At 49.7% G+C, this 25,100-nt stretch overlaps 1 protein-coding gene across 1 annotated transcript; it reads right to left on the bottom strand.

The window, feature by feature from the left end:
* Positions 1-1,218: 1,218 nt before the first annotated feature.
* GATA3 (GATA binding protein 3) lies at positions 1,219-22,896 on the bottom strand. Its single transcript, XM_040596417.1, is given in 8 exon segments — positions 1,219-2,729; positions 2,732-2,882; positions 9,111-9,236; positions 14,747-14,892; positions 17,915-18,056; positions 18,059-18,453; positions 20,956-21,555; positions 22,153-22,896. Coding segments are annotated over 7 exon segments (1,332 nt in total). The 5' UTR covers positions 21,197-21,555; positions 22,153-22,896; the 3' UTR covers positions 1,219-2,598.
* Positions 22,897-25,100: the final 2,204 nt, after the last annotated feature.

Here is a 25,100-nt window from a genome sequence, read left to right as displayed (position 1 = left end):
AAGAATATACAACATTACAAACCGATTACTGCCTGTTCCGCTTACATCTGCTAAATCCTCCGTTATGGTAGACATAGTTTAACTAGGTTCATTTTGAAGCAGGGCAGAAAAAAACCCAATTAAAGGTCAATCCTCTTCCCCTCCTCCCCCATTCCCAAATCAAATGACTACTTGACCTCTGTATAATCACCCTCAAAGTTTCAAAGTGGTCTTTCTTACATGAAACATCCTTACTCATGTGAGCCGTCCTGCAGAAGAAGATTAGTCCATGTCACTGTTACCCCCTCCAGTTATCACTCAAGAGAAATGGGTTCAAAATAGCATCTGATAGATATGGTGATATTTTTCCTAAAAGGCAGGAGTGTACATATTTCTGGGTGAAAGAACTCAGTTATTTCATCCCACATTAAAAGGAAAAAAAAAAATCATTTGCAGGTCACATCTGTTGAGGTTTTTACATTTGGGTGTTGTTTTTTGTGTTTGGGGTTTTTAAGCACTTTCTCACAGCCTTGGCAGCCTCTGTCTTACCATGTCATGCTTAAATCCCCAGCATATGGAGGGGGGCAATAAGTTTAACCCTTCATTTGGAAAGTAAATGCCCAGCCCTTATGATAGTATGAAGAAGCTGGAAGACTAAATACTGAAGACTAAAAGGAGGACCAATTCCTAAGGATTAAACCATCAGAAATCAAATCATAAGAGCCAAAATTTGCTAGTAACAATGATACTATTAATACAAATTGCATTATTTTGAAGAAATGTCTTGCGGGAAGGCTGACAGCCTTTGAATTTTGGGGAACTGTCCTCTGTCTACCATCAAATCCAGCCTTTTGTAACAAGTTCTGCTCAGTCCTCCAAGCATAGGGATGGGGTCTGGTCCATCTTGATCTCACATCAAGATCTGAACTGTGGACCATCAAATGATATCCCTGAGCACCCGACAGCACAGAGCAGAAAGCGCTTTTCCAGCTCCTGCCGAGAGTCTCAACTAGTACTGCCCAAAAAGTAGCCAGGATCGTAAGGACCCTGCCTTACCAGTGCACTTATCCCGATCCTAAATTGTTCTCAACACAGGTGACAACCATGGTGGCCATGGCTGATTGAGACCAAAAGGGACCCTTCCCACATGGGAGCCAGACGTCAGGCAGGGACAGCGGTTGGGCTGCAATCTGAGGGACAGGGAGCACACACAGGACAGTGGGGTTATACTAACATGCATTCCATTTATTTTTGAGGGTTTGGTTTTTTTCCTTTGTTCTGTGTTGTTTTTTTTTTAATCAAGCCACTGCAAACACTGCTTTGACTGTCAGCATGAGTGCAGAGACACACATTCCCATACCAGGGGTAACTACATAATGAAGACCATAAAAAAAATCTGCAAAAAAATTAATAAAGAAACATATTCCCTTTCACACCCCCAATCACAAAACACTTTTAAGTCAACAGAATTTAATCTAGTTTATTCTCAAAAAAAAAAAAAAAAAAGGAGGAAAAAATATGAAAACAAAACAAAAAAAAGCAGGTCTTATCACTAGCAGTAAATAAATTTGTACAACCATTCAATCTGTATAATAGGATGAAATAAATCTACATCTTTCTTATTTTGGTGCGTTGAATTATACATACAAACAACAATTACAGGAACTTGTTCACAATGCATATAGACCTGGAGAATGGCTATCTGAAAACCCCTTGTTGGCAATGTCCGCATGTTAACACTGATTGCCTGACACCATTGGTACTTCCTATGTAAAAGGCCCATGGCCCGAAATGAATGATCTCCCCTACAGGTTTTATTTATTTAGTTATTTATTTAGTTAGTTAGTTAATGCATCATCAAAACCGTTCTAGCCAGCCCCCTCCCCCTCCCCGGAAACAAAAAAAAAGAAACCAAAAAAAAAACCAACCAAAAAAACCAAAATAAAAATAAAATAAAAGGAGAAGACATGACTGGCAGTTGGTCCATTTGTTTGTAAGACCGCGTTTCCTCTTGGTCTGCATTGTTTGTTTTTCTGGTTTTTAAATTGTCCTCCCGTCCTCTTTTTTTTTCTTTTCCTTTAAAAAAAAATCTCTTTGAGTCCTTCATGCCTTTTTCTTTACAGCTCTCCAGATGCAATAAAGTCTTCCTCAAATGTACAGTATTTCTTACAATATAAGTTATATGCAATGTTCAGCATTTTTTATTTTATTTTATTATTTTTTTCACAGCACTAGAGATCCTGTCCAATAGGGAATGCAAGTTCTGAATGGCTTATTCACAAATGGTATCCAGATTCAGTGGGTAAGAATACATAGACGCCATAGTGAGTTCCTTTAAAAAGTGGCAAACATCACTTTTTTAAAACTTTTTTTTACATTTTTCTCTTTTTTTTTCTTTTTTTTCCTTTTTTGTGCTTTTTGTAGTTTTTTTCTGGTTTTTTTTTATTTTTTCTCTCTTACGCCTTCAAATAACATTTTTATTTAATTTTTTTGAATTCTTTTTTTCCCCCTCCCATTCAATTCGGGACGTCAGACCCATAACCACACGCCTGCAAAAATGCAAGTATATAAAGTAAAATCTCATTTTGAGACTGTAAGCATTCAGCAGGGAGTCTCTCGCTAACCCATGGCAGTGACCATACTGGAAGGGTGGTGAGGTCCGAAGGAGAGGCTGGATGGAGGATGCATCGGTGTCGGTGTAGTCAGCATGTGGCTGGAGTGACTGAAAGGTGAAATGTGGCTGATGGAGACATATGTCTGGAGAGGGCGGCGGGGTTAAAGGAGCTGCTCTTGGGAAAGTCTTCAAGGTTGTCATGGACCTTTTTGCACTTTTTGGATTTGCTAGACATTTTTCGGTTTCTGGTCTGAATTCCTTCTTTCTTCATAGTCAGGGGTCTGTTAATCTAAACAAAAATCAATTATTTTTTTTGTGCTTCCATCCCTTCTCCCCAAATCACTGTGGGATTTGTGTACCCCATGCCCAGCAGTCCTGGAGATGTGCCCAGGACCAGCCGAACAGCCACCAGTCCCCCTCCTCCCCTTGCACACCCCGCATGCCACGGCTACACAACCCCTCCCCCCCATCCCCAAATCCAGATCCCACCAGGAAATCCCAAGTTCAGTTGAAACTTCTAAAGAAGTTCAGTTGAAACTTCTAAAGACGAGATGACAGAAAATTGCTGGCAGAACTGCACAGGAGCAAAACATACCCGAATAACTTGCAGCCACTGAAAAATTTCAACTATCTGCACATTAGGTAATTGCACCGTGTTTAGGAATGAAACCAATCATTATCACCTTGAAATATTCCCCACAGACACCATCTCACCCTGAGGCCTCCTGACTGATCTAAAACCATTAGCGGCAAGAGCTGCTGGATTTCAGTGCTACAAGGGGTCTCAAACTTTCACAGCAGCTTTAGGGAGCTGGGCAAATTATTCACAAAAGGGACAGGTATTTGTATTATTTTTCCTCTTTTGAAAGATTTTGCTCTGAGCATCCTTTCAGGTTTACTTTAGCCAATCTGATTTTACTTCTAAGGCCTTCCAGGGTTTTGGAGGAGCCTGAAACAGGTATCTGTGTTGCCCAGCAGAGCATTTTCTACCTGCATGCAGACATATCTGTAGGAAAGTTAAGCATTAAATTCTCCTGCATGGATATACACAGCAGCAGTGACCACCCGTACACCCATCAGGGTTAGGAAACGGTAGCAAAAAGGTCTTCTGGACCTCCTGTAAGAAACTCTTATTACTGCATGGAGAGTCAGCGTTACAGCATGCATGGGCACGGGTGTCATGAAAACCCCAAAGACCACCTTGGGAAGGGATTTATGCATCCAATATCCTTAAATATCCTTAAAAATTTGGACTTGGGAGTCTAGATGGGGTGTTATATAGGTCTTTGCACTGGATCCTCTGCAGAATTTCACCCATACAAGAAGGCAGGAGAGCCCAGCAAACCACCGCAGGGCTGAATACCACTTTTCATAATAAATGTGGGCAACCAACAGTGCTGATGAATATACTTCAAAAGGGAGAAAAGGTGGAGGAAATGGATCTGCTGTCTGCCAGGAATTGCTGTCTCAGCCCCAGTGAAGGACAATAAAAAGATCTTCCTGCAAGGGTCCTGAGCAGATCTTCACCCATAAGATCTTAGATCAGCTCAAGGGACAACGCACTCCCTTCTTCCTGATCACAGCAAAGTTTCACTTGTTGCTCATCAGCCACTGTCAGGCACTGTCTGGTGCCTTTCCCAGCAGCATAGGAACCATTCATGGATTTCTCTCCCCAGGGAGGCAGGGATACAATAGCTCCCTCTTACAGGCAGGGACAGAGGCAGGGGGAGAGCAAGGACCAGGCTCATCTGCTTTGGTTTAGGCATCCCAAAGTTTGTCATCCCAGTATGAATTAGTGACCCCAAGTTCTCTGTACTAGCAGTGATGGGAAAATCCATCTCATCCTAAAAATGGGCAAACAAAAGGCTGATTCCTCCACCTCTGGATAAAGGGAGCTGGAGGGAGCAGCCCCGCTTGCCAGCAGCTGAGGGTAGGAAGGAGGAATCTGCCCATGTGCAGCCCAACAACAGCCCTGAGGCAGCAACAGGCAAAAACCTCAAATGTCATGTGTTTTAAATACAACATCACCCACCTCCCTGGCTTCCTGTCCTCCCTGAGGGAACAGGGATACACATACAAGAAAGGCCTTTTGCTCCAGCTGGATGGCCGGCATGGGAGATCTTTGCCTGGCCTGTTTTAGGTCAGCTAGCAGGGATGTATTGCCTGGGTTCAAAGCCAGGAGGAAGCCCCAAGTTGAGCCCCACCAGATAATGGTGCTAGAGGAGACCTGGAAGTCTCAACCAGATGAATCCAGCTTAGATTTGGGGAGGCACACATGAGCTCCAGCCTCCCCAGCTCCTAATAAGGATTTGCATCGTGACACAAAGACTCAGGGGCAGCCAGAATTGATTCCCAGGGGAAGCAGCTCAGGAGCTGGTGGTGGCAAAGTGACACTAGCCTGGTGCTGGGACCCGGACAGTACTGGCTCTTGGAGCAAGCACAGGGTCCTGATCCTGTGTTGCTTGGTGTCATGTCCTGTAGGACAGTGACCGCTTCCCCAAAGCAACGTCTCTCATGTTTCACTCAATTGCTAAGGACAGATCGGTGCAGGCCAGGATTTGATGTGAAACTTAAGAATGGGAATACCAGTTTCACTCAGGATGGTGACAAAGTCATGGCCAACCCCTGCAACTGGGGTCAGAGATGCCATGCAAGCTGTTAGCAGGACACATCATCCTGGTGTACCTGGTCTCACCCTCCTAGCAGGTATCTGACCCAAGTGCCAAACAGATAAGGACTCAGATAAGCATCAAGAGGACTGAGACCAGCACAGCAACAGCAGCGAGCTGGGAAATTTTTCCAGTGGCTTCAGAGGCCAGACACAGCAGAGTTAAAGTGGTCCCCAAAACATCAAAACCATTGACACATCTCTGTTTCTGGGGTAGAGAAACAAGACCCCCGGAGGGAAGACCTTCTCCATGAAAATTCATTGTGATCAAAATGACAAACACATGCTAAATTAAAATTAAACCAGCCCAACACATGTATATGAAATTCATTAATTTCAGATGGAGCCAATTAATTATGGGCATGAATTATGTTCTTTGTTTTAACATATGCAAAATACTGACTGCTCTGCTCTTGGGATGCATAGCCCTGCTTTTGGATATTCTGAAAGAGGCCTTTTTTGAGGACTTTTCCCAAAAACAACGGCAATTCGCTCATTTCTATGGGTACATGCCAGTCTGCCGTGCACCTCCAGCAAGGTACACTCCCATCCATCCCTTAAGGGAGTGAAGGCTCATCCTGCTCCTAAGGACTGAAATAACAAGGACGAGAACTTCACATTCAACAGATCAAATCCAGGGGATAGTCTTAAATGTTATAGGTCTGATTTTGCTCTGACTGAAGACAATGGGATTTTGCCATTGACCTCAATAAGGTCCTGTCACTGAAGCGGATTTATCCTTCAGACATAGTCATTAGAATGTTGGGTTAATCTTCCAGGCTGGCTGCATCTTAGAAAGCACTCTGGGATGCCACAGGATGAAAGGCACGGTATCAATGTGAAATATTAGTCATTGTTAATACTGGTGTTAATGGAGCCGGCTCTTGTTGAAGTCAGTGGGAGAAATGCCAGCAGCTTCACTAAATGCACCCCAAGACTATTATGATTATTGCTTATATCCTACTGACAAATGGGTTTGCTTAAGCTGTGGGAATCAACAGTAAAACAAACTGATATAGCCCCATGAAAAAAACAGCCCCATGAAAAAAAAAAAAAAACAAACGGGGCAAGCTTCATCTTCAGATCAATCCATTAAAATACCCCAATGATCTGAAAGTCCAAGAAAAAGTCAATAAACCCAAAGAAAAGACAAAAGGGGGGGGGTGGGGGGGGGGGGGGGGGGATAAAAAGGTAGCCAGGAATTTGCTACACCCTAGTCTGAAACAGGGTTAAGGCATCTTCCAAGCATCCAAAGATTTTCCACTGGCATTGACCCAACATCTGTGCAGACACTCAGCTGCTTGGGAGGGACATGCTACGATGAGCCTCTCCATTTCTGACACCTCTCCTGATGGAGAACTGATGCAGACAAGATACACACAGGGAGTGAGACTACAGCCTACACAAACAGGCAAACGAACCAGACCAATTTGCACCAGCCAAGGACCTTTGCCCACCTGTCACCCCCAAAACTTCCTCCCTGCCTTGAGCTGTTGAAAGGACGATGTTGATGCCATTCACCAGGCAGTTAGCCCAGTTCCCTAGGTCCTGCCTCCCAGCAGCCAAAAAGAGAAGGCATCTCCATGAAGCTACCCCCACCTTACCACTGGTCACAAAAAACTTGTATTTGGCTTTTGAAGCACTATGTGGCCTTCACAGTCACAGTCTCTAAAGCCAGCTGGGATGCAAAATAATGCTCCGATGCTCAGTTGTCATGGGTCCTTAAAGCTGAGGGTGGTACAGTCAAGGACCATCAGCTGCGATGTTCCCTGTTTCTCGCCACAGTCATAGCTAAGCATCATCTTAAAAAAAAGTTTTAAAAAACCACAAAAGATCTGGCCACTCATAGCCAGATTTTAGTATCTTTGCCTAGTTATATTGCTGCACAGGGTATCTCAGTCCTCTAGGGGTTTCATTTAAGCAGGTCCTGTTAATGGAGTTGCTCATAAGGCAAGATACTACTTGAATTTGGTAAGTAGCTGTGCTTTTAAGCAGCTGTCAGTGTTTTTAATGAATAGGAAAACGTTTCCAATGTGCTCAAGGCCTGCCTCATGTCACCAATTTCACAGCTGGATCAGAGTTTCCCTAAACAGTAGATCTAGGGGTCAATTCAGGCCAACAAGGCTCACAATGTCAGTGTGAAAAAGAAAAGGATGTGCTCTTGCAGGCACATTTCTGGAGAGGCTTGGCACCCAGACACCATTCTAGATGCCTTAGGGGGGATTCCTCCAGCCAGACACCTACAGTGCAGGTGGACACATCTGAACTCATCATCCTGCCACCTTTTGTAGTCATGGGGAGAAACCACACTGTCTTCAAGGGTACAAATCATCTCATCCAAACACAGGCATCTCCATCAGGTCCAGCCCATGGCACCTGAGAAGAGCTCGTTTTCTTCAAAGGGCTTTGCTGGGATACAGGGGGAGCACCTGAGGTATAGGTCTCCCAAGCTACGTGATGTAAGTCCTACCACTGGTGGCTACAAAACCAAAATGAAAACATTGCACAGGCATAGACTCCTCCAGTGAAGCTGGCTGACTTTGCTCCCTTCTTGCCATGGAAATAGCAAACAGAATATTTTCTTGTGGTATTCTGAGAGCTTTCACTCTGTGTCCAACCTCTTTGTTTGCAGTGATCACACTGAGAGTTTGATGACAAGATTTGTTTGCTACATAGTGCTCAAAACGTGCTGAGACGCCTGCCCACTAAAGGGTAAACACATTTTCCCTTTTTTCCTAGAGAGATGCCTCTCACGAAACAGGTGAAAAATTAGCCTGGTTGGTGGGGTTTTTTTTCTACTTAACCCAAACTTGTTTACTCATCCCAAGAAACCAAAGAGCTTTAAGTAAGAAATGGAAGGGACTGAGACACCACAAGGGTTGGGTGCCCCATGAAACCTGAGCTGTCTTTGATGTGTTTGCATGGGTGGACAGAAGGGCAAAACATAGCCCGAGATTTCCAAACCAAACATAAAGCAAGCGACCACTAGGAGAAAAAAAAAGTGATATCAAAGCAAAGAAATTGAAAGTCTTTCCCTTCTTCTGGCATAATAGTTATTCTAATGCCACATGTGGAATTAGAGTAACAGGAATAGCCTTAAGACTCCTTTATTAGCAGTGTTATTCTGTAGAAGACTTCAGATCCCTTTAGCTCTTTCCCTGGGGCACATATCCCTGGTTCCTGCAAGCTGGCTTTGCATGGAGATATTAGATTAAATCTGCCAGCCATTTCATTTCATTTCTCCTTCCCTTCCATGACAGATGCTTTAAAATTCACATCACAGGTTGAGCAGACTCTGCAACCCGCTAACTAAATCAAGACTTTTTTGGTTTAGGAATTGCTTGCGTCAACCAGGGCAAACACAAGACCTAAATAAATCATCTTCGGGGACGGGTGGAGGGACAGTACAAAGGCAGCCACAAACCCAAGAAAGGTCTAAATAGTTGCTGGCACATTTTGCTTTTTTTTCCAGAGCTTGTATTTGCTGGAGGAACCAAGCTACGCATAGAAGGGGTATCGGCTTGCAGGGCCATGTGTTGTCTTTTCCAACACACTGAGCCCAATCAGCAGCGGATAATGTCTTTCTGTGTTGATCCACCCCTCCTTTTTTAGCTTAGGCATGGGAAAGCTCTGACATTACCCGTGGACAGCCCTGTTTTATACCTCCCCAAGCTGGACTGACTACATTTGAGGGGATGCCGACTCATCTCTCCAGCCCCCAAGTTCCCCAAAGGGATAAAGGAGGTCTCAGCACCACCCGAGACTGGAAACCCCTGAAGTCAAGGAAGAGTTTGGACCATCGAGCACTGAAACTGAGGCCCGGTTATTGAGTGTTACAGTCACACTTACATTGTGCAGCTTGTAGTAGAGCCCGCAGGCATTACAGACGGGATCGCCGTTGGCATTTCTCCTCCACAGGGTGGTAGTGGTGGTCTGACAGTTGGCACAGGACGTGCCAGCCCTCCTGGCTGCAGACTGCGGGAAGGAGGGGAGAGACAGGGGAAGGGAAGGAGAGAAAAACACCCATGTTAAAAAAGAAAAAAAAAGATGCAATCAGCAAAATTTCTGAGAAAGAAAACATCAGCCCTGCAAGACTGACGCACATCAGCAGAGGCCTCCAGAAACTGGCTTGTGAGAACAAATAATAATTGTGAAAAAAATCCCCGAGGTACTTTAATCCCAAATTATATGTGAACTGAATCAGGTGCCAAAGGGCATCCTAAAAGTGAGTGCTAAACCTCTGATAGAACTCATCAAAATTAGCAGCGCTGGCACAGCCCATTCCAGAGGGGAAAATATTATTTAAATGCCAACATGTCTTTCCATCTTAATTCTCTCAGACCCCCCAGGGGTCTAATTCTGCAGTCAGGGCCTGAACCAAAAATTGCTGGAGTCAACGGCGTGAGTCACGCCGGCTCCAGCAAGCGCCAGGTGAGACCCACGCTAAGCTTGGTGGGCAGCTGCTCACCGGGTCCAACCGCAAGCACAGCCCAGTCCCGTAAATTCAGCTCAGCTTCAAAGGATACGGGCTCCAGATCGGAAATAACACTGTGGCAAAGAGCAAGAATCCCAACTTTTTAATTACACCTTTTTGCAGCCTAAACCTTCATGTTTATTTAAGGATTGGTAATGAGCTTGAAAGAAGAATTTACCATTTCATAAAGGGGAAGGAACAAGAAAAAAAGTCTACGTGTCAAGGTGTATACAGAAGCTTTCTTAGCTGTGATAATGATTTAGCAATGTTGCTCTTTTTTCACATGCATGAATTCGTGCTTCTCATTTATAAACTGTAACCTTAGCAAACAAATTGTCCTTCTGCCACTGAAGGAGGAAAAGGAGTTTGCAAGCTTCTATGTGAATGCATATGCATGTTTGCGTGTGTGCAAGTGCCTACAGCTCCTAAAAAAAAAAGACCTTTAGATCCCCGTCCTATCTCTTCTTCATCAATGTGACACAGTCCCAGAGCTCTGATTTCATCCCGATGCATTGCTTTCAATGGGACTGCTCATGTGCTTAAAGTTAAAACATGTGCTTAAGCGATTTGCCAGATCATAGCAATGCTTGGCACCTTGCAGAACTGAGCCTTTAATGCTCTCTTTTGTGCTCTTACTGTTTCAAATTTACCCCTCACCCCACACAGCCGCACATTGTAGCACATCCAACATTTAAAAAAAAAAAACAAAAACCCAACAAAAACACATCTTTGGATATCGTACAACAAACCCAAAATGCAAACATGGACACTGGCACAGCACTAGCGTTAATACCAACTCTTGTTAGGTCATGTTGCAATTTTAATCATAATTGAATGCGGCGTAGGTGGAGAGAGGACGGGTTGGTTTTGTTTTAGATAGAGTAGGGGTGGGTTTTTTTCGTTTAATTAGACAAAAAGGGCTGTCTAAAAAATAAATAATACGATGCCTGTAAGCATTAGGAAACATCACAGGGCATCTGATCTGACAGCAAGGGGCTCTCACCAGCTGCCCGTGGGGACAGTTCCATTTTGCCTGACCATAAACCATGCTGGAACGAGCAGATCTCAAGCCCGAGGAGGCCTTGAGCTGACTTCTGCACACTGGTGACAAGCAGGAGCTGGGAACCGCACATGGATCTTTGGTTGCAAAAGTGCCAGCGCTGGCAGAGGTTGAAGCATCCCACCAGGAGCAACAGAGCCCTGAAGAGATGTGTGCACACACTCCTCGGTCCTGCTCTCCTCCAGACCCTGCCATGGCCCCAGATTTGGTTCCCGACAAAATCAGCCCAATAAGACACACACTTCAAAAGCAACACAGACACAACCACATGCAGAGCCGGACTCTTGACGAGACCAGAGGGACAAGTCTGCGGTTCCTGTCCCCTCCGGCTCCCCACAGCCAGCATGGGTGGCTCAGAGGCTGGACTGAGTCTCTCGGTGGCAGCTTTGCCTTTATCAGACCCAAAAATCAAGCCTAAGGAAATTTCTAAAAACCAGTGATATTTGACTCTGCCCACACAGGGGAAACATCCCCTTTGAAGATATTTGGGGTTTCTACACAGCACTCATCGCAATTTCTCTACAGCAAGTGCATTTAAAAGACACGTCTGGTCACCACCTTGCTGCCTTCAAACTCTGACATTAAATAAGCGAATAAAACACAACATCCACTGTCTTCTCTAAAACCTTTTCCATCGGCTGTGTTTCCCCTACAAAAATTCAGCATCATTAGCTGAATATTTTAAACTCTGTGCTCTTTCAGTCCCAAGCTGTACCTTTCATGCTGTACCAGCTTCTACTGGAGACACCGACAGTGGGCAGGAAACAATGAATAATAACGCTCTTGTAAAAGCTCCCAGCAATGGCATCCACTGACGCTAATCGCCGACCTGAGCCTGGCCATGTAAGTAATGGGATGACTAATAGGATGCTCCGTATCATCTGTAGGACCAGACCCCATGGCCCAGTTGCCTGTGAGCGAGGGCACAACTTCAGAAATCCTGGCAGTCATGAGGAGATGGAACTGAGGATGGTGCAGGAGGTACAAAGCACTGATAAAGACAATTAAGGGACATTTTCAGTGTCTGGATTTACACGGGGTACGCGCAAAGCTGCAAGCATCAGCTTCCTGAAATAAGACTGCGTATGCATGGGCCTCCCAAGAAATTAGCTATAATCCTTCCAAAATCAGCACGGCTGGACATGGGAATGGAGAGCTCTACATACACATGGGCAGGGAACGGAAGAAAATCCAAAGGAAGTTTTTCTCTCAGCAACAGCAGTAACAGGACTGCTGCTGGCTTCGGTGGGGACAGGAATGGTCTCTAAGAGGGCTGTAGACCTTTTAAGTAGAGTGGTGGTGGGGTGGTACCACCTGCCTGATCCTGAGCCCCCTGCCAACATCTCCAGATCTTCCCTCTTCCCCTCAAGATGAAGCAGAGTTGTCTGAGCCCCCTCAGCCAGCAAGGCTCCATCCATCTACCCTAAACAAAGCCCTCGCAAAGACACTCCTTGCACTTAATAAGGCTTGGGCTGGGTTCTCAGCATCTGAAGGGGTTTTTTTTGCCTTCTCTCTTCCACCCATAGGAATCTTTTCATTAGTTTCAGCGTGCCTGAGATCAGAGCCTCCAAAACCAGCCCAAGGTCACACATGAAACTTGTGGCAGAAGGAGAGGAGTGCACACAGGATCCCCACCCCGAGCCTCCACACACATGCCGCCTTCCACAGCCCACTCGCCTTCACAAGTCAGGAAAGATCAAGTCAAGCCACAGGCACACACACCTCTACATCTATGCACACAAAAGGCAAATGCAGGCCCAGCTTTGGTGCCTTCTGATTTTTATTTTTTTTTTGGAGATTAGCAAGGGAAATAAATATAGATGCAAACAGCATCAGAAATGTTTCTCTTTTTTTTTTCCCCAGGCGGTGCAGGAAAAAAAAATACAGAAAAATCAAAAGTTCCCATTTAGCAAAGGCCACATTCAAAGAACAGGAACTTTTTGTAACTTAAACTAAAATGCCCAGGATCTGAGTGATTATGCAAGACTAATTTTCCTTCTTTCATTCCTTCTCTTATTTTTTTTCCCCCAAGAATGACCTTTTACAATGTATTTATTTATACAGTTCATTTTACATGTGCTGGGCTGAGGGTGACTCGGGACATTCTTTCATGGTTCCATCAGACACTTTTTGAAAGCTCTCCCCCCTGCTTTCCAGCCGCTTTCCTATTCTGCCTCCCCCTCCGCTTGTTTGGATACGCTCAAGCTCCTGTGTGTTTGGGCTAGGGAAACGGAGCTGTTGTTTAGGAGTTATCTCCAGGGCCCAGATATCCGGCAGATTTTTCCTAGGAAGTTAACTTTACACATAAAGAGAGAACGAGGAGGGGGGAAAATAAAACAGAAAACGAGGGGCGTGTGTTCAAGGTGGAAGGGTCAGGGCAGCAGGAGAAGAGTACAAGAGAGCTGCCCCAAAAAATAAAAATCCCAGATTGTACTTCCCTCCCTAGAAAGCCTTTCCGTTTTTTTCTAACAAGGCTATGAAAGATGAGGGAGACCAACATTCTCCTGTAAGGGAAAAGCCCGTACAGGAAGGCACAGAGAGGTTTTGCCTGTGGGAAGTTTCGGTGTAGAGGAGCAAACCCACAACTTCCCCAAAACCCGCACGGCCAGACAAAGCCAACGCCACTGCCCCTCGCAGCGTAACCCCTCCTGGGCCGTATCCTGTAAGTGCTTCCCAGTGCCCGTGGGAGTAAAGCCAGTCCAATTCTGCAGGCATCTCACAGGTGAGGAAGCTGAATCCACACCTAAGAGTTGCCAGCCCAAGGCCGTGAGCACCTTCACAGGGAACACAAGGCCAATGAACTGCCCTTCTCCTGCCTGCAGGATCCGGCCATGCCGGGAATGAGCCTCATGAAACTGGCTGGATCCATCCATCAGCTCTGAAACTCTGCAGAGAGGTGAGAGCTACTTTTCCTCTGCATTTTGAGCAGCCCCCAGGAGCCTGTCCACAGCTTTAATCCTAATGAAATCAAACTAACTTCAATTCAAAACACCCAATAACTTCCCAAGCAGGGAACATATTTTTTTTCCCCCACTTGATATATTTTTTCCCCTTGTGGTTTGCCTGATTATTTGCCAAATATACTTCAATGCATTTATTAGCCATGCCCACAACTTCCAGACCTTTGTGTGGCTTGTAGGGAAATTCACAAATGGATCGCTGGGGATGGTGTAACGTATTGCCTGTATGTAGTACCGTCGCGAGGCTTGCAACTATCATTTCAAATATTTACCCATGCATTTAATCTTCCTCCAACTTGTGCACCCCTGGGCACATGCCCAGCTTTGTGCACTCCACGGGCTTTGTCATCCCCTACCTTGTATCCTCGCTCACACCAGCTCAGAGGAGAATGACACAATTTGAGACCCACACGGCTTAGGTACAAACAACCACACCACATTCAAGTGGCACCAGGACCATCAGCCAAGCGTTCTGCAGGACCAAGGTGCAGCTGATGCCCCAGTGGCACCCGATACCCAGCTTGGGTCCTCCCTCTACCACACCGCCAGCGAAGGGGCATGGAGATGCACTTGGGATGGGGAGGGCAGCAGTGTGGAGAGCCCAGGAGAAATCCTGTGCTCCTGATAATCTCTTTGGTCACTAGGAAATGATTACTCTGCCCTTAGCCCCTGGAAAGAACCACCATCCTTGGGTCACCATCCAGAAGCACTATGTGGAGGCATCTGCCTCATTGTGACCTGTAAGAAAGCTCAGTTCTGGTTTGCCAGAAGCCCTGGATCTTGGTTCTTTAACTTGTTTTGCAGTTCGTAAGAGAACCAGACAACTGAGGCCCATAGCAACTGGGAGCACCTCTCCGAGCATCCCCCCTCCCAGCCCTCTTACACAGTAGGCACCAGGTTTCAGAGCTGGCTGAGCTTCCCTGTTCATCCTGAGCTGCAGACAAGAAGCAAAAGTTTCAGAAGAAAAAATAAAATAAAAAAGGTGACTTACCAGCCTTCTCTTGGGTTTGATCAGGGGCCGGTTCTGCCCGTTCATTTTGTGATAGAGTCCACAGGCGTTACACAAATAGTGCCCGGTGCCGTCTCTTCTCCACAGAGGGGTTGAGGTAGCCCCACAATTTACACACTCCCTGCCTTCTGGAAACAAGAGAGCACATAGTTCACTTAAGGAAAGAGGACGTGAAAGGGTCTGGGGAAGGCCTCCCCCCAAAAAAAAGAAAAAACAACCCCCCAAGAGACCCTGTCATGCCAGACCCTGCCAGTCCTCTCCAAGCTCAGGATGGCCAAGCAAGGGCCCAAGGTCATGGCTGAGAGACATCCCTGGCACAGGGATGAGGGGAGCCTGATGTGGCCTGATCCTGTCCCCCTCCCCAACACCACCTCACAGACAGCATCAGGCCCATGTCCCAGCAGCAGGGAAGAGGGATGATGACAAGCCAAACTGCACAGTGACTAGAGAGCCTTGCCAAAGAAGCTCTCACCCCTCTAGCAGTTCCCTCCAAATTGTCAGCCTTCGGGGGGGGGACAAAAATTCCCCCTCATCTCTGGGTGAAGGGCTTCTACAGCCCTCCAGACTGCACATTGTCCTGTGGACCAAACACACTTTCGCAGGCTTTGCAAGGAGCCCCCAACCCTACCCCGAGATGGATGGAAACCAAATGTAAGTCCACATTCCCCTTTGTGATGTGTATGAGGGCCCCAGCATCACTCCTGGAGCACTGCTCCAGCTCCCAGGGGGTTGCATGGGCCTGGAGGGCCTCCTCCTTGGACCTCAGGGCAAACTACATGAATGATCCCCAGAATAATGACAGATCAACAATTAAAACACGTCCCCCAGCCCCTCCGATACACAACCACTCTGCCAGTATTGATTGATTTGCAATCAAGCTTCCACCACCCAACTACAGAAACCTCTCTGGTTTCCCCAGCTCATCTGCCAGCCTGATGGTTCATCCCTGATATTTGGGATCCCAAACAGCCCCAAGCCTGCCTGAGCTCCAGTTAAGGTCTTTCCCTCCTTCTCCTTTTTGGCACCTCTCTACCCTCTCCCCAGTTATTGAGAGGGGATCTCCCCCAGCCCACCAGCTCCCAGCTTGGAGAAGGGAACTGGGGTGAGGTGGGGTATGGGCATGTCTCTCAGCTACTTTCAGAGGGTTGAGTGTTTTTTTTGTTGGGGGGTTGGGTTGGGGGGGGGGGGGGGACGTGTCTTGCACCTGATGACACTCCTAGCCCAGCTGAGAACAGCAGAAGACCTCAGTCGGCCAGAGCAGAGCACAGAGCTGGCTCCCCGCTGCCCCAGCCCGCGCTGCATTCGAGCAAGAGGCATCCGCGCCCTAACCACAAACGGCAACCGTTTTTCCAGAGCCTTTGCACCAAACCCCTTTCCTCTCACCCCCCCAACAAAAAAAAAATTAAAAAATAAATTAAAATACATTTGCAGCGGTTTCTCCTTCTTTCATCCTGCAAAAACACCCCCTCCCTCTTTTTCCTCCAGCACTAAACCCTCTTTGTCTGTGAGCTTCCCAGCTTGTAGAAATCAACTTAAAAAAAAAAAAAAAAAAAAAAAAAAAAAAGGTGTTGCTGCCGGGGTTGGTTTATCACGAACCGCAGATGTCTCTCTAGAAGGTAAAGTAACAGAAAGTGGCAAAAGGAAAACAAGAGGCGGGGTGGGGGGGTGGGGGGGCAGGACGGGTTTGAAAATACCCGCGCAGCCGGTGCCCCGGCGGGAGCTGCGGCTCAGCAGGCGGCCGGGGGAGCACAGCACCGGTCGGCCGGTACCGGGGGGGCAGCACAGCGGCCCCTGCCCCGGCACAGCACCCGGGCCGCACCGGGGAGCTGCTCCCGTTAATACCCGCGTCGTTTTGTTCCCCTCCGGTTAAACGGGGCAGCCGCTCGGGGGCTGTTTGAGTCTCTGTCCCTCTCTTTTGTTTCACTCCATCTCTCTCTCTCTCCTGCTTTCATGTACAAAACATACAGGTCTGGGTTTTTTTGTCACTCTAACCGCATCCGGACTCTATTAAAGTTCCTGGCGCTGGATAAACAATGCAACTGTCGCGTGCAGCAGTCTGAAAATAATTGGATTAGCTCAAACATATCAGCTAAATAGAGACAGTCCCTGCTCAGACAGACAGAGTAAATGTCACCCTGGAAAAACCCTGAAAACTGATCTCATTCATGCCAGGCAACCCTGCAGCAGCCTCCTCGGGGGAAAAAAAAAAAAAAAAAAAAAAAAAAAAAAAAAAAAAAGAGAGAGAGAGAAAAGAAAAAGAAAAAAAGTTTTGACTAATCGCCCTTTCCTCCGCGCACGCACACACAAACGCACCCCTCGGCTCACAGCTCACACGGTGCCCCTCGGTGCACACCAATGTCCAAGCCCGGAGCGCTGAGCCGCCCGAGCCGCGCATCCCCTCCAACTCCGCGGGTGCGCCCGGCGCCGGGACCTCCGCTCCCCCCCAGCGGGATGCCTGGGGTCTGCTGTTGGGGGTGGTCAAAGACCCTGGCAGGGAGTTGAATGGGACTGGGGGTGGTGGAAGAGCCTGGCCCGGAGCTGGATGGGGCTGGGGGCTGCGTGGGCGAGCCCTCCCACCGCCGCAGGGAAAACCCTCTCCGCATCTCCGGGAGCCGCATGGGAAGAGGCCCTGGGAAGAGCGAAGCAGAGGGCAGGCGGGGGAAGTTGGCCGGGATTTAGTACCATTATTAAAATGCAGAGAGATACACTAATGTTGCGGTTCCCTCGGTTTCGCTTCCTCCTTAGGCGCCGCAGCTGAGCGCACCGTAAGAGCTGGGGGGCGGGGGGGGGGGGGGGGGGGGGGGGGGGGGCGGGGGGGGGTCGCCCCCGGGCAGGAGCCCTGCGGCAGCGGGGGGGACGTTTGGGCTCCTGGGCTGGCTTGTCTGGGGCTGGACCCCCAGCCAGAGCTGGGCAGGGTGGAGCTGGGTTATAAACCCATCAGGGCAACCTGTGGGGAGGGTAAAGTGGTGTCCCCCTCACCGAGGAGGGACTCCAGCCCTCTTGCTTTCATCACACGGCTGCCTGCGCGCATCCCGCTGCATGCGGGGAGGGGAGGGGGCCGTAGCCCTGTGTCTTTGCCCCTCGCTCCCCCCCTGCCCCTCCAGAGCTTCCTCTCCCGAGCAACGGGGATGAAGAAGCCAAAAGCCCTACCTGTGCTTGACCGTGCTTTCGGTCGCGATTTACACCCAAACCCCGTAGGCGATCCTCCTAAGAGGCTACTGGGGGGAAAAAGTCCAGAGCCATATTCTGGGACATACGGTGGGTAGGTAGTGATGGGGTGATGAGCGGGAGGAGGGTGGCTCCTCCTAAAGAGGCCATGCTGCTCCGAGAGTGAGAGGACTCCAGCTTCATGGTGTCGGCCAGGGACACCTGGTATTTGATGCATTCCTTCTCGTCCTGCCGGGTGGAGCCGGTGGAGCCGGGGGTAGAGATGGACGGATCCGGGGACACATCTTTAGGAGGGGTCGGCGGGAAGGTGAAAAGGTGCGGGCTGGAGTGGCCGGCAGATAAAGTGGAAGAGGAGGCAGGTGGGTAGACGGAGAGGGGTCCCGGCGAGCTGTGATGGATGGAAGTCTTGGAGAAAGGGCTGAGGTTCCAGGGGGAAGCGCTGTGGTGGCTGCTCAGCGCCTTGCTGCCGTCCAGCCAGGGCAGCGAGCCGTGCAGCAGCGGGGGCCGGCACACCTGGCTCCCTGCTTGGAGAAAGCACAGCGAAACGCGGTCACACTCCCTGTACCACCTTGGCAAGACCCCCTCAGGGGTGCCGGGCTGTACCCCCCTCCCCTCCTTCCCCAAGGGCTCAGTTGCAAGGGGGCAAGCAAGCAAAATTCCGTCTGATGCAAAACCCCGCTTCCCTGGAAAAATTCAAATGTAAAAGCTACGGGAGTCTGATGTGGCAGCCCCACTCCCGCTCTGGAACGGGGCTCCGGGTCGGGACCCCCCCGGCCAGGGGTGCCCGTGCAATCTGGCGAGCCCTGCTTCACTCTCTCTTTTCCAGACAACCCCACGCGGACTTTGAAGCGAAGATCCTGCATGAAATTGCCAAGACCCGGCTGCAGAAATATTTTTTTTTTCTTAGCTGAAAAATATTTTTGCAAAGGCAGCTTGGGCTATAAAACTCTGGGAATACTCTGGCCAAACGAAGAAGACCAGAAGATGCCCACAGACGCGTTAATAACCTTTCCAACAGAGCTGATAAACTTTGCAAACCACCCAGTTTGTCTTTTTTTCTTTCGTGAGGCTGCACACAAATGTTAGATGGCTTTTTCATGGAGATATGGCACACGCAGTACCAAGTGTCTCAAAAGAAACTCTTCATCCCCTTCTTATGACAAAAGACCCTTCACTTGTATTTTAAAATACAGATCAGCACGCTGGGGGGGGGGGGGGGATGCCCACTAGATATACGCAGTCAAACCCTTTTTTTTGGTTATAAATGTTCTTAAGGGATGGTACCTAATATTTTAAATTAATCCCTGCCCCAGCTGGAAAAAAAAAAAAAAAAAAAAAAGACAAATATACTCAAAGAACCAAATCTGCCCAAATTCACAGCAACCTGAGCAAATCGCTACAAGCTGGAAAACACAGTTATTCAACTGGAAGAGAGCAAGTTTGTGCCTGCTAATAAAGTCCTGGAAATGCATTGACATCTAGGGAGTTTGTTAACCTCTGTAGGTATCGTGCTACAGGAGCAGAGATGCAAACACAGATCTATAGAGCCACAGATAGTTAAAGGGCTGGGGCAGGGTGGACGTGTATGTTTACATGGGAGCTTGTGCGTGTCTAGAAAATCTCCAAGCTCGTTTTCACCATATCAGACATTTGTGAACAATACTGAAAGTAACTGCTCGAAAGGAAGGGAAGGTGGGTAATACGAATAGAAAGGGTCAAGATTCATTATCTTCTCCAGGAAGTAGCATAGTAAATAATATTCAGGCTAGATCAGAGAGACCGCATTTCCACTTTCTGCTGATATATTGGAAAAAAAAAAAAAAGAAATGAAAAGAAAGACAGGACAAAGGCTGCTGATCCTTAGAAATAATTGTTTTAAAGGGACTAATAGCAGAACAATGCAGTTACTGAGCGGAGCCTAATGCAGACTCGCATTCAACAAGTAGCTAAGGGCTGGGAGCAGCCCCCTGAACCCGGCTCAGCTCCAGCTCCACTCGTTTGTCCTGTTCCTTTGCCTTGATTCTGGGGTGATTTCCACTGCAAACCTGGGGTATTTAGATTTCGCCATGACAGAGGTCACTGTCCGGCTTCACAAATCACCATCTGGGGTTTTCCCTCCTTTTTTAATTTTTCTCTTTTCCCTATTTTTTTTAACCATATTTGTAAACTCCAGCTATAAATACCGGATCTCCCCGATTCTTCATAAAAGATGGCACCAAAGCACCCATCCCTCCATGGACCTGGGCCCCACTCACCCTAGTATTTCCCCACTCGCCCCAGTATTTCACCTCCTTTCTAAAAGTGTGACCCAGGAACAAAATTCACATTGTGGATCATTACCTTCCTGCAGGACCCTCAGGAAAATGCACCAGGTCAGATACTTAACTACACTAAGGGATTTTTTCTTTTTCTTTCTTTCTTTCTTATTTTTAACACACGCCATGGTGCGGCCCTGGGTGCATGTGCAAAACTTTCGACCTAAGCCTAACAAGTTCAGCAAGTGCGAATGAAATAGCCCAAGCGTGAGGACGGCAGGGTCATTTTCACACCCCTGCTCTCCAGTTTGCTTTTCTTCTTCAGAGCAGCTTAATCGTGCAAAAACTAACTACCACATTAACCCCCCCCCAACAGTTAACCTCATTAAAGCGGGGTGCAACACCTAAAGCGAAAGAAAGAGGGGAAGAGGAAGAAAACAAGAGAAGGATGAAAGGGAAAGAGAAGGCAAGTGAGAGAGAGGGGGAAAGGGAGAGAGAAGGGAGAGAAGAAGGGAGAGAAAGAAAGAGAAAAGCGTCTAATGAAAGAAAGAGGGAAAGAAAAGGGGGAAAGAAGGACAGAGAAAAAAGAAAGATTTTTAAAAATAATAAAGAATAAAAAAAAGAATTAAAGGAAGGAAGCCTGGATTTTTATGTATTTGCAATAAGCCAATTCCCAAATCCACCCGTGACGTAGATTCCCCGCCGACAGGAGGGGTCTGTCCGACGGCAGCCGGGCCTCCGGGGGTCGGGGCCGCCGGGGGCACTCACCGTGGTGGGCCGTGGGGTATCGCTGCACGGTGGCTCTCACGGAGTTGCCGTAATACGGAGGGACGGGATTGCCTTGTCCGTCGATATTAAAAAGTACATCCACTTCCTCGGCGAGAGGGTACTGCGTGGGGTCCATGTAGGTATGGCCGAGCGTGGGGTGATGCGAGTCCGGGTGCTGCCCGTTGAGCACGGCCGGGTGGTGGTGGCTCACCCACCGCGGCTGGTCCGTGGAGACCTCCATCTTCCGCGCCCGCTGCTCCGCCGCTGCTCTTCCTCCTCCTCCTCCTCAGCAAGGCGCGGAGGGCTTGAGATAGGAGGGGGAGACGATGCTGGAATTATGCGGGGGGCGGGGGGGGGGGAGTGCTCGGCGAGTTTGGGGATGTTTCTGGTTAGGTTTGGTTTAAAGTGGAGGGAGGGGGGGTTATGGTGATAAACGATCGAATCAAAAAAAAAAAAAGAGGGGGAAAAAAGGAAAAAATAATATAATAAAAAAGGAAAAAAGGGAAAACAAACTCGGGGGGGGCGGGGGGGAAATCTCTACGAAGTGAGATCCCCTCGGTATCTTCCGCTCTTTTGCAGATGTTTCTCTTCTTTGATCACCTGTAACGAGAAAGAGGAAAGGGAAGGAGCAGAGAGAGAGAGAGAGAGAGAGGCAGAGAGAGAAACGTGCTTGAGAAGTTCTGAACTTTAGCACCTGACTTTTTAGGCAGGAGAAAACCCATCCCATTCCTCGGCAGCCATCCCTGGGAAGCGCCTGCTCTGCCCTGGACCCACCTCTCCCAGCGCCTCTTTCTCTTTCGCTCTCTTCTCTCCCCAGCAGCTCTAACCGCGCTCCTGCCGCCTCAGCTCTTACTCTTGCCTTTTTTTTTTTTTTTTTTTTTTTTTTTTGTCGCCGCGGTTGTTTGTTTATTTGTTTATTTGCTCCGTTTGCACCTGAGAAGCTCCAGTGGCTTAAGCCGGTGAGAACTTGTGCCATTCGCGGCTCCGCAGCCTAGAGTCACTTTGATTGCTCATTAATTATTATGCAACCGAGAAAGAGGAGAAGAGAGTGAAAAGAGAAAGGGGGGCAAAAAATCGAGGAGGGGGGGTAAAGCGATGGGGGGAGGGGGGGGAGGGGGAAGGAGCGAGGAGGAAAGGAGGGGGGGGGAGAGGAGGGGAGGGGGAAGCGACAAGTTGCTAAAGAAATTCCGCACAAACCTTGGTGGAGAAGCAGTGTGTGACCCGGGAGGGATGAAGCCGAAAGTGCTTGATCAGATCAGATTGTGCTCGCTCGCTCGCCCTACTTTTTTCCCTATTTTTTTTCCTTCCCTCTCTTTTTTTTCCCCCCTTTTTTTTTTTTTTTTTTTTTTTTTACAGGGAAAGCATTCTTTCTGAAAGGAGCAGGATGGCGCCAGCCGGCTCAGTGCTTACAGACAGCTGTGGCGAGACGCAACTTAAGGAGGTTCCAGTGTCATAAGCCCGGGGGAGGCGGAGCCTGTCCCCGCCTGAGGAGGGGACCGGGACCGGCGGGGCGCACCGGCCGCCTCCGCGCTGCCCCCGCCGCGCACCCGCGGGACCCCCCTGTTACCAACTTCTTTGAATCCCACCCCCCCCCCTTTTTTTTTTATTCTTCCTTTTTAAAGGGGAAAATAAGTTTTCCCGCTGGTCGGAAAACTCTGCGAGTGGCCGCTCCGGGCAGCCAGGCGTGAAGGGGAGGCGGCCGGTTGTGCCGGCACCCCGGGGGTGCCAGGAGGGGCCGGAGCCCCCAGGGAGCGAGGCCGGGACGCTGCGGGGATGTGCCGGCAGGTGCAGGACCTCCGGCCATCTGCAACACAACTGCCTTTCCCCCGACACCGTCGGGTTTAAAGCTGCTCCGTCTCATACAGGATTTAATTCTGATTATTTTTTAAGGCCATAAGCGCAGAGAACCGGCCGCGTTTGGGAATAATACGACTGGGGGGGGGGGGGAGGTGTTAGCTAGGGGGTTCCCTCCTCCTGCTCCACTGGAGATGCCAGCGGCGGGCAAGCAGAGGCGGGGAGACTTTGCGGCTCAGGACAGGGGGCGAGGGAGAGGGCTGCGGCCCGGGGGCTGCGGGAGGGACCCCCGGCCCCGCCGACCCCCCGCGGGCTCCGCGCCCGCAGCGCCGCCCGCCGCCCAGCGGGGGCCGCCGCCGCCGCAGCCAATGGGGGGCGAGCAGGAACTGGGGCGCCGGCCCCGGGAGGCGCTGATTGGCTGCCCGCCCGCGCCCCGCCGGCCGGCCCGGCCGCTGCGTTGAGCCAGGGCATCCCCTAGCGGCACCGCCGGCACCACGGCTCGGCGGGGCACGGCTCGGCGGGGCTCGGCACGGCTTGGCACGGCGGGGCGCGGCGCGGCACGGCGGAGCACGGCACAGCTCGGCTCGGCGCGGCACGGCCTGCCACCCCTCGGCGCACAGGCCAGGGGACAGACTCGGCCCCGGGGGACTGGTGGAGGGAGAGGCGGGGGGATGGAGAAAGGGAGAGGAACACAGGCAAGAAATAAAAGGGGGAGAGAGGGAAGCGGGAAAACACAGAAAGAGAGAAAAGGGAGAAAGAAGCGGGTGAGAGGTGGGGAAAAAGGCAAAAGCCGCAGAGAGGAAGGAAAGACGGGTAGAAAGACAGACGGGGTGGGAAAGGAAAAGAAAAAAGAAAGAAAAAGAAAAAGAAAAAAGGGAAAAGAAAAAGGGAAAGAAAAAAGAAAAAGGAGAGGAAAAAAAGATAAAGAAAAAACAAAAAGGAAAAAAAGGAAAAATAAAAACAAAGGAAAAGAAAAAGAAAAGAAGAAAAAAGGAAAAGAAGAAAAAGAAAAATAGGGGTGGAAAGGAAGAAAAGAATAATAATAACAACAAAATAATTTTAAAAAAGAACTAGAAAAAGTCACTTACAGCATGCCTTTGCGTGTCGTCTCTCCGCACGCCGGCCAGAGAGCGTCTACCCGGGTGCGGGAGGAAACTCTCTCAGGAGGTTTTATACACGGGGGGGTCTAATTAAAACCCGGGGCCCCGCGGCCGCGCCGCTGCCGTTGCCCCGCCGGGGCGGTCTCCGGCCGGGCCAGCGCCGCTCCCGCGGCGGGCAGGGCTCGGCCCGTCGGTATTCCCCCGGCCGTTCCCGCGGACGGCACAGCTCAGCCCGGCCCGGTGCTCCCGGCCCTTGCGCCTGCTTTAAGCCCGATTTTCAGCCGCCTGTGCAGCCCATCCGCCGCTGGGCGTGGGGACAGCGCGATACCGCTGAGGTCTGGGTGTTTCACGGTGGCGATGCACAGATATAGATTTATTTTAATAACGTAAAAAAAATAAAGTCTGGGGCAGGTATAAAACCGGAGAAGCAGCCGTGCGTTGGGGTCGGTGCAGCCCAGCCGCGGGAGGAGCGGGGAGGGCGGGGGCAACAAGCCGGGATGGGGATGGCAGGTCTGACACACACCACCCCCCCGGACCGTCCGGGGGAGGCCAGCGGCGGGGCCGGGCTCGGCGCGCCCCCCCCCCCCCTTCCCCCGCCCAGCCTCGCCGACGCCGCCGGGGCCGAGCGGCTAGCCCGGCCGCCCGGGGGGGAGCCGGGCACAGCTCCCGGCAGCCCATTAGGAGGAAGGGGGGAAGTCAGGGGTGGGGGGAGATGCTCATAGCCCTCCCCGAGCCGGGATCTTTACTCGCCCCTGGAAACCTCGTGTCTCCTCTCCCCTCCACTCAGTTCGTCAGCAGCCGCTTTGCCTGCAGCTTTTTTTTTTTTTAGGGTGCCCCCCACTTTCCCTACTGTAGTTATTGAGGTGCTCGGGTCAGGGAGGGGATGGACACCGGCGCGATCTCTCCTGATGCGTTTGCCAGGATGCCCCGCCGGCTCCCTCCACACCGGGAGGTACCCCGGACCCCCGGCGGTACGGCGGGGGGCTGCGAGGTGCCCCAGCACCGAGGGTGGATCACGTACTCCTTGCTGGGGGGGTCCTTTGAGATGAGGAGGACAGTAAAGAGGAGCACCGCATGCGAAGCGTTTATTTGCAAGAGAGAGCACAAACTTTCCGTCCCCACCCGCTTTAAGCGTTTTATGGACGTGAGGATGAAGAGTCTGCCCGGGATTTGGTCCTTTAACCCCGCCTTCCCAAATTTCCCCAGACTCCAAGCAGACCCTGCGGGCGGGAGTGGTCTCCAACACTTGGA

This window comes from Falco naumanni, chromosome 5 (genome assembly GCF_017639655.2).
Source record: "Falco naumanni isolate bFalNau1 chromosome 5, bFalNau1.pat, whole genome shotgun sequence".
Classification (NCBI taxonomy): domain Eukaryota; kingdom Metazoa; phylum Chordata; class Aves; order Falconiformes; family Falconidae; genus Falco; species Falco naumanni.
This window is presented reverse-complemented; position numbering and strand designations above follow the sequence as displayed.